Source organism: Rhagoletis zephyria, unplaced genomic scaffold, assembly GCF_001687245.7.
Source record: "Rhagoletis zephyria isolate East Lansing unplaced genomic scaffold, Rhagoletis_zephyria_1.1 Rzeph_scaffold_05940, whole genome shotgun sequence".
Taxonomy (NCBI): Eukaryota; Metazoa; Arthropoda; class Insecta; order Diptera; family Tephritidae; genus Rhagoletis; species Rhagoletis zephyria.
Genome location: NW_016163023.1, coordinates 7255 through 16746, shown reverse-complemented (window position 1 = coordinate 16746; position 9492 = coordinate 7255). Strand labels below are relative to the sequence as shown.

Below are 9492 nucleotides of genomic sequence, written 5' to 3'. Positions count from 1 at the left end.
CCTAAGCCACCATAACCTAAATTACCCACACCCCCACCGATATACAAGCCGCCTGGCCTACTACCAAATATACCGCCTCCGCCAAACAAACCACCAATACCTCCCTGGCCGAAATAGTAGCAGGGCGGCGGGCCATAAAAACCATATCTGCAGGTATTGCAGCAGTTGATTGGCGGTCTGGGTGGCAACACCGGCGCCAGCTGAGGTGGTAGCGGCGCGATTGGTGGCGGTGCAGCAGGAGGCGCATACTGGCAGCAAACTGGTGGCGGAGGGTTAACCATCACAATGCAACAACGGTTCTGATTGTAGGCGTCGGTGGTACAGGGATTGACGCATGATGGCGCAAACAAATCACTGATGAAACCGAAAGTGCGGGCGCTACGTTGCGATGGATCGATCCGTTCGAATTGCTCCGTATTCGTATTGTTTACCTGCGTCGATGAAGGCGGTGGCGCTGGCCGATAGATAAATGTATTTCCACTGCCAAGCGGTGGCTGTGCTTGTTGTTGTACTTGCGTCTGCGGCACTCTGTGACCATTGTTAGTGTTGTAGTTGTGGAAGATTGGCTGTCTGCTGGTGAATTGTGTGGGCACTTGGTTTTGCTGTGGTTGTTGCTGCGGCGGTGGAATGTTGTTATTGTTGTTATTATAGTAGATTGGTTTTCGTAAGTCGGTGACTTCTGTGGCCAACATTTCTTGTTGTCGTCGCATTTGCTGCAATTGTTGCGGGGTGTAGGGCGTTTGGGGCATTGCTTGTGGTTGTTGCTGCTGTTGATATGTTTGTATACGCGCATTGCTTTGGCTTTGCCATTGTTCTCTTAGCACCTGTTTTTTATTGTAAATGTAGGGCCAATGGCGTTCCATTTCTGTAAAAGCGGACATATACAGAAGCTTTATACTGCGCCTAAAAGTGCGCTACAATTTAAAGTGCAGTGCTGGGGATGGTTTCACCTGTGAAGCGCCTGTAAGTGGGCAACAGGTTGGCCAATTCGATTTTGCTCAAGTGCCAAAAAGTGTTGCCACAGAGAATTTTTATTTTTTTTGTTACCAAAAACCACCAAAATTATCAAATTCAACAAGAAATTACCCAACTTATTTTAGTTGCAGAACTAAACATACAGACTATGGTATTTCAAATCGTAGTGTGCCCGAAGAAACGAATTTGTCGATTGCTCGTCGTTCTCTGAAATTGGTACTGTCTTATGGCATAGAGGCAGGCGTTGTCTCTTGGCCACCGCGATCATCCGACTCGGCACCGTTGGGCTTTTTATGAGGCTACTCAAATGGCCGCATTTATGCGAATAAATTTTAAACTCTGGAGCACCTCAGAATCAACATTAATCAAGTTTTGGCCAAGGTACAGGTCGAAAATATTTCAAAGAGATCAACGCGTGAAGGCTTGTAAAATATTCTGTAACCCACTATCGACGAAGAATTTTAGCTTCACGTAACCTCAAATAAAAAAATTCAGAGCTGTGATATCGCACGATAACTTGCTGAAACCAAATGCTGCCGACATCACGGGGTTCTATTTCAGGCAACAAAAATGTCGTTACAAAGGTGCGGCTGCGCTCGTCACATGTCTGCGGCCAACATTTGAATGAAAATATTTTTAAAAAGTAAAGGGCAGAAATGGTTCTTTCGGGTAATATGTAATAGTTGATTTCCACCAAGCCTTAACTGCAGTTTATGCCTATTGGAATCTTCTATTTTGGAAAGAAATTTATGAACTTCACACCCACACAATTAAAAAGAAGAAATAAAAAGTAATTTTTAAGCAAAAAAATAAAACCGACTTCAATGCTCATGAACAACTTTAGGAGTACCGTTAATCTCTTCACGATCAAATGATCGAAACTAAACCAAATTAGTGCGGAACCGCCCTTGATGTCCGACCTTACCGACAAAAAACGGTTCACGTCGTCCAAGGTTATCCGGAAACATACATACAAATAATAAAATGAAATAATCCATGAATTAATAACATTCCTCCTTTTTTTGAAGCCGGTTAAAAATATTAAAAGGGATTGTTTTGCTTTTGAATAGGACTTTTTGCTCTTTGGGGAGGACGGCGGACACTTTATGGCTAAGGAGTACCGTCCTCCTATGATGGTCCATTGCCGAAAATGTAGTAAAAAATGTAGTTTGGGTACTGGCGGTAATTTTAGTCATACTCAAGTCTTCTGGAAATAATTTTTTCTGGATGGGCACACAAAGCATAATTTTTTATGAGACTGCGTTAAAAGGGGGAAGTATCATAAGGGATGTTTTTGTTTATTTTATGGCTATTTCCACAACTCTGCATCTTTAGTAACTACGAAGTTAGGCTCAATGTTTTTAAAACGAAAAATGAAAATCACAGTCAACCCGGATCCCTTTGAAATTTTTGTAGATGACAAATGTGCATGTGATACCCAAAACACAGTGCAGCTGTATAAACAACAATCACAACTTTATATGCAACAACATAAAACATTAACATACATGCATACATATAAATTAGTTTATTCATAATCTAAAAAAAGTTCAGCATAATTGAAACAAACTCTCTTTTGTCAGTTTCTTACTTCCCTGTTTCATCGGAACCATCCACCTTGGGCACGTCTGTTATTTTGCGGCCTACCAGCAAAACCGCCGAAATTGTTAAAACCACCAAAACCACCGAATCCAGCAAAGTTATTATTGAAACCACCAGCATTGGCATTTGCATTGGTAAACGCATTATTGCCAGCACTACCAGCCGAGGAGGAAGCTGATGCATTCGTATTACCACCACCTTGGCTACTAGCCGAGGCATTACTGGACGCAGAGTTGCTCACTGAACCATCGGGTCCACGTTGTGAATTTACATTGGAGTTCGTGGAAGCGCCAGCATTCTGACCGTTGGCGCCCTGGAAGATCGACTGACTGTTTGAATCGGCTGTAACGCTTTCTGAATTACCATTACGCACAACATTCGTTTTGCTGTTGGCTGTGTTACTCGATGAGCCAAATTGATTGTTGTTCGTTGACTGTGAGTTGCCATGCGAACTAATGTTTTCGCCATCTTTGTTGCGAGTGTGTGTCGTACCAGCGTTGGCCGATGATGCCTGCTGCTGGTTGGAATCAAAGTTGAGTGACTGACTTTGCGCGTCATTGGAACTGGAACTGCCGTCCTTAGTTTGCATATTTTGATTATTTGCATTAGCAGAGCTCACCTGACCGCTCGAGCCATCTTTGGCTATATTTGAGCCAATACCGGAGGCACCATTGTCTTGCGAGGCGCCGTCTTTGGTTACGTGTTGATTTGAGTGCGAGTTGGAGCCGGCTTGCTGATCAAAGCGATCTCCTTTGTTTTCGGCTACGCCTTGAGACTGGGCATTGCTATCACTGGGAAAAAAGAAGGCACCTGGTTGGGGATAAGGTGGGCGCCGCTGTTGCTGTTGGAAAGCCTGGTTTGGATATCCAAAGGGAATAAACTGTGCGCGTCGTTTGGGCCGCGCGGAGCGTTGTTGTGTGAATGCAGCTGTCGCACGACGATTAACGCCACGGCGTCTACGTAAGAAAGGGAAACCAAATGAATTGGCAATAGTGTTAGCACCACCAGCAAAGCCGCCAGTATTAGCTGAAGTTTGTCCATTTCTGACGCGACCGAATGCGTTCGAACGTGAAGATGTATCGGTGATGCGCAAGCCACCGAACTGGCGAGATTGCTGGTTTGAGTCGCTATTGGCACGTGCACGTGCACCTTGGCCCTGTGCATTCACTTGCGCCTGAGTTGAAGCCGCTTGATTATTCTGTGGAGAAAGGCGATCTAAGTTCAAGCTTAGCGGACCCAAATTCAAATCAGTTCCACCGTTGGGGTCACGTGCCAAACCAAAACCTCTGCGTAGATTATCGCGCGACAATGAGCCACCAAATCCCAGGTTACCGACATTGAATTCTTGAGCAACGCCGCGTGACACAGCGCCATTGGTGCGTGTCTGGGTGCGTGTGAGTGTGCTGCCGATGTCTAGTCCGCCCAGATTCAGTTCGCGATTGATGGCATTGCTCTGGGCTACGCTAGTTACACCACCGTTACGTTGGCCGCCATTTTGTCGGGTGACAGCGCGTGAATTGGTCACACCCTCCTCAAGACCGATTGGACCAAGATCGAATTCCCTTTCAAAAGCGTTGCTGTTGGCGCGCGAAACGGAGCCTTGGCGGGTAAAGCGATGCGGTTGCTGCACGAACCTTTGCTGGGGGTTGAAGAACTGTTGCTGAGGATAGAAGAACTGTGCATCCGTTGCTGTAAATACGATTTTAACAACGTGTGTACAACTTAGTGACTGGTGCAAAGTGAAAGAAAATTGATAAGACAGTAATCTGTGTTGTGCTGAGTGTAATTGTTGTTGGTGAGACAAAGTACTATTTGACGCATTACCATATAAAAAAAAAAAACAATTTTTAAATAAATAAAAGATAAAAAATAAAAACTAAAGAATAATGAAATAAAATAAATGTAAAAATTCGATTTTTTTTAACAAATCAAAAATTCCAGAATACAATAATATTAATTTTAAAAAAATGTAATTAACTAAAAATTTCTTAAATCAAATAAAATAAAATAAAATAAAGCAATAAGATGAGTTAAAAAATTAAAAAATAGTATTTTAAATTAAATAGAAATTGTAGAATAAAACTAAATAAAGTTTAATTAAAATTAAATAAAATATGGTAAAATAACAAAAAATAAAAATAAAACTAAATTAATTATTTTAAACTATTGAATTAAATAAGAAATAAAATTTAATTGAACTAAACGTAAAAAATGGTGTAAAACAAAATGAATTTAAAATGTAAAAAAATTAAATTAACTTAAATTATGTAATTAACAAGTAAGAAAGTCTAAGTTCGGGCGGGGCCGAACACTAAATACCCGGCGCAAGTATTACATATATGCCTTTTCACCTTTCCGAAAGCTACCGCTACATGGTAAGCCGGGGTGTATCAATTTTGAATAAATTAGCGTCCTTAAATTTCGAAATATTGACGTTTCGAGCATTTCTAAAATTTACCGTTATATGAAAAGCCGTAATTTTAGTCCGATTTCAATAATTTTGAACGTTCTGCTTTTTTGAACGTTGTGCTTTTATGTGGCAAGCACAATAACTGTGCCAAGTTTGGAAGAAATCGGTCCAGCGATTGCCAAGATATACACATGTAACCATAAGTGGGCGTGGCTACGCCCATTTTCCAAAATTTTATAATATTCTTATTTTTCGTCTAAAACTCATTGTAAATATCAATTTTGAGTGAATTATCTTCAGTAGTTACTAAAATATCGCAGTTTTCGTATTTCTGAAAATTACCGTTATATGGGAGGTAGGCGTGGTTATTGTCCGATTTTTTAAATTTTCAGCCATTTAGTATGCTGTACCAAGGCCAACAACTGTGCCAAGTTTGGAAGAAATTGGTGCAGCGGTTACCAAGATATACACATGTAACCATAAGTGGGCGTGGCTACGCCCATTTTCCAAAAATTTATAATATTCTTATTTTTCGTCTAAAACTTATTGTAAATATCAATTTTGAGTGAATAATCTTCAGTAGTTACTAAAATATCGCAGTTTTCGTATTTCTGAAAATTACCGTTATATGGGAGGTAGGCGTGGTTATTGTCCGATTTCGCCCATTTTCAATACCATCCGTCCTACGCCCAAAAGAAGTTCACGTACCAAGTTTCGTTAAGATATCTCAATTTTTACTCGAGTTATCGTGTGCACAGACGGACAGACGGACGGACGGACGGACGGACGGACGGACGGACGGACAGACAGTCACCGCTTAATCGATTTCTCTTTTCATCCTGATCATTTATGTATACATTTGTCTATATCTATCTCGATTCGTTTTGCCTGTTACAAACAACCGTTATGTGAACAAAGTTATAATACCCTTGTGCACAAGTGCGCTCGGGTATAAAAACTCTAGAATAAAATTATTTAAAATTTAATAAAAATAATAATACATGGCAAAAAAACATTTCTTGAATCAAACAAAAATAAACCAAATAAAAAAATTTAAAAGAAGATAAATAAAATAAAATCTGCAGAGTAAAGTAAAATTCAATTTACTAAATAAAATTACACTAACTTAAAGTTTCTTGAATAAAATTAAATTAAATTGCAAAATAAAATAAAATGAAGTAAAATAAAACACCTTAAAAAAATTAGGAAATTGAATATATTTAAATTTTTTAAAACCTTTAGAATTAAATAAAATTCAATTCAATAAATAAATAAAGGTAACCATACGAAAATAAATAAAAAACTGAACATTTTAAATTAACTAAAAATTTTTGGATAAAATTAAATTAAATAAAGAAAAATGACATAAATAAAATAAAGTAAAGTAAAATAAGTAGCGTAAAATAACGTGGAGTAAAATAAAGTAAATTTAAGTAATATATAATAATTAAAAAAATAAAATAAAACAAAATCAGATAAAACAAAATAAACAAAAATAAAATATAATAATATAAATAGTCTACTAAATAAAATAAGCTCAGTAAATTCAAGAACAATTTCAAATCTATTAAATTAAATATTATAAAATAAATTTAAATTGCAGATTAAATTAAAATAATAAAAAAAATAATAAGTTATAGCAATATTGTATTGCCTTAAGGATTAATTCTAAACATATCTGTGACCAGCGCAATTGATTAAAAATTTATGGATTTGGAAAATTAAACTTTGGCCTTCGTTTGATAAGTTATTAATAGTTTCAAGCACATACATAAGTACTATATTAATTAAATAAAATTTAGGTGAGCAACGCCAATTTCAAGTCCATTTATTTATTCTTGAAAATTGGAGCGGAATGGTCACCGAAGAAACACATTTTTCGCGGTTTCCAAATTTACCGCTATACGAAAGTAGAGGCGTGCAGTAAGCACATATTTAGATGTATGTAAATATTGTTGTTAATGCCATTATGTCCACGAATGAGAACATTTTGTTGAAAAAAGACAGAGATGCATCTCTTTTTAGCGACATAACCTTCACAAATATTACTCGATGTGTACGTAAATAATAGTTACCAAACTGATGGCGAGACTTACTTTATGAAAATAATATGATAAAAATCGTTCAAAAATTCCTGTGAACTGCATTTAATTGGAATTTTTGTATTAATTAGTGTTTGTGCTAGTTGTGCTGGCTCAGTGTTTCCATATTCATATGCATAAATGAAATTTTTGCACGGTAATGGAAAATAAAGGTTTTTGTATTATAGCTCCCGAAATTGTTCAAAAATTAAAAAAAAAATTCGCAAAGTATAGCTTATATGAAAAACAGATTAGTATATTTGGAACCAACGGCCTAAATACAGCCCAGAAATATGAATGCTGTTCTTTACATCTTTTGTCCAAAGACCAGTGCAATTATCAACAGAACAATTACAAGTTGGTTGAAAAACAGATAAGTTTGTGAGTTTGTTTTTTTGTGAGGGGTGTTGCGCACTTTCTTCCATATAAACAAAAATTTTGTTCATGCGGTATTCGACCCATATTTTAAATGAAAATTATTAACAATAAATAAATAAACAAAATTTGCCAACAACATCATTTTGAATTTTGTTGCTATTATTTTGTTCGCAGCTGTATGTATCTGTATATCAATTCTAACACGAGTTTTAAACCAGTCCAATTTGCTTGAACTTGTTTATTGATTATGCTAATTATCAAAAGAAATTCGGTTAAATTTTGCTATATTTTTTCGTTTATTAGTTGCTGATATTTCTTTGTTAGGAGAATTTTTAATTCGGAAGAAAATGCTAATTTTTGTTGTCAGAAACTAATAAAGCAAATCATGAAAAATTTTATTTATTTTTCGATAAACTTCTAATGAACACATTAGGGCGTATTCTTGTTTTCGTACGGATCGGCAATTATGAAAGTTTGATATCATTTTCTATACAAAAATTTCAAATTCAATTCAATTACGCCTCATTATCTTAAAATTTTGGGGAAATTTTTCCTTTTTTGGTGATATTTAAACAGCGGATTGCTCTTAATGTATGATACTTTCACTTGATTTTGAATAATTTAATGCTTTAGTCACGTACGCACAATCTAGGGGTTTCACTGAAGTTTAGAAAAGTATGCAAACCGCTGAAATCTTTACCTACTGAAGTGTCGAAATTTTATGAGACAAAGATTTGTTAATTACTTTAAAAAAGTAACTTGAAAAAATAAAAAAAAAATACACTAGATATGCTTCGTAACTAAAATGAAGAAAAAAAACAAAATGGGCTTAAGTTCTCATATAAAAATTTATTTTTTCATGATTCAATGAGCGGAATCACCTCGAAAGTATCGAAACCGATTCACGTGGTCCAGAGTTATCCGGTAATATACTTAACAAAAAAATATTCCGATGAATTTATAATCTTCCCCCGTTTTTGAGCTGTATGTCCAAATAGCTGGTTTAAAAGAATATAAGTACGTATAAATTCTGTTGTTTCCCTAGTCAAACTTTCTGCTCTATTAATCTGTCGAAGCAAAAACTTATGAACTGTTAAAAATTAAAAAATCAATCGAAATTCTGATGAATATGGCAAATACGACTAAATATTTATTAGATTTCATAGCGCAACAAGCTAACTATGTCAAGCGAGAAAATAAGATTTCTAACATCTGTCAGAAACACCTACACACGCCTTCACTACATTGGCCAACACTTTCTCCAACACCGAATGCGCAGCACAAGCAACAACAATAACACAACAAAAATAGCAACAACCTGTCATACACCCAACACAAATTTGTATAAAAATACAATATTTACCCTTTGGTTGACAAACAGCAAGCAACAGCACAACGAATCCACAGCCCAAAGTCAATTGTCGAGTGGCGGCCATCCTGGCAGCACTGAGTGTGATGGAACACCACCAATCTATGTATGTTTATATGTAGTATGTTAGTAATCTGATTGCTGTCCACAAAGCGGGAGAATATTTCCCAAAATTACGGTTATTTTTCGCCGGCTAAATTTATTTTGGTATTTGCCAAAAAATTCAAAAATTTTGGATTTGAAATATTTTTCGTTATTTCGTTTATTGCGCGCAGCTGGGCCTGCGAGTACCACGGTTGAGGCTTGGTTTGTGAATGTCGTGCGGCGTTTGCGTGGATGTACATATTTGAAGTGCGAATAGCGAACAGCGAAGCCACAGGTAAAAAAACCAACAAAAAAAAAAAACACAAAAAGCCACAGCACAAAAAAAAAACCGGTCAAATGGGCTAACTAAACTAGAATTAGATTTGATTTTCGCAGGGGGAATAAAGATGAGTGGCGCGAACAATTTTCTCAATAAATATATAATGTTTGGTGTAAATGTATTTATGTATGCACGCATTCAGCCATCTTCTCAGCGACAGTTCTTCATTGGGGACGATAATTACTTGGCATTTGAACGTTTTCAATACACTTAAAAAATAATCTTCTTAAAATTTTTCTTATACTCGTTTAAT

At 36.6% G+C, this 9492-nt stretch overlaps 1 protein-coding gene across 1 annotated transcript; it reads right to left on the bottom strand.

Moving 5' to 3' along the window:
- Nucleotides 1-2439: 2439 nt before the first annotated feature.
- Nucleotides 2440-9076, bottom strand: LOC108372635 (uncharacterized protein DDB_G0283357). Its single transcript, XM_017628364.1, has 2 exons — nucleotides 8810-9076; nucleotides 2440-4266 (listed from the first exon to the last, which is right to left on the bottom strand). The coding sequence occupies exons 1-2, from the start codon at nucleotides 8880-8882 to the stop codon at nucleotides 2576-2578; spliced, it is 1764 nt and encodes a 587-aa protein (XP_017483853.1). The 5' UTR covers nucleotides 8883-9076; the 3' UTR covers nucleotides 2440-2575.
- Between the last annotated feature and the right edge of the window lie 416 nt (nucleotides 9077-9492).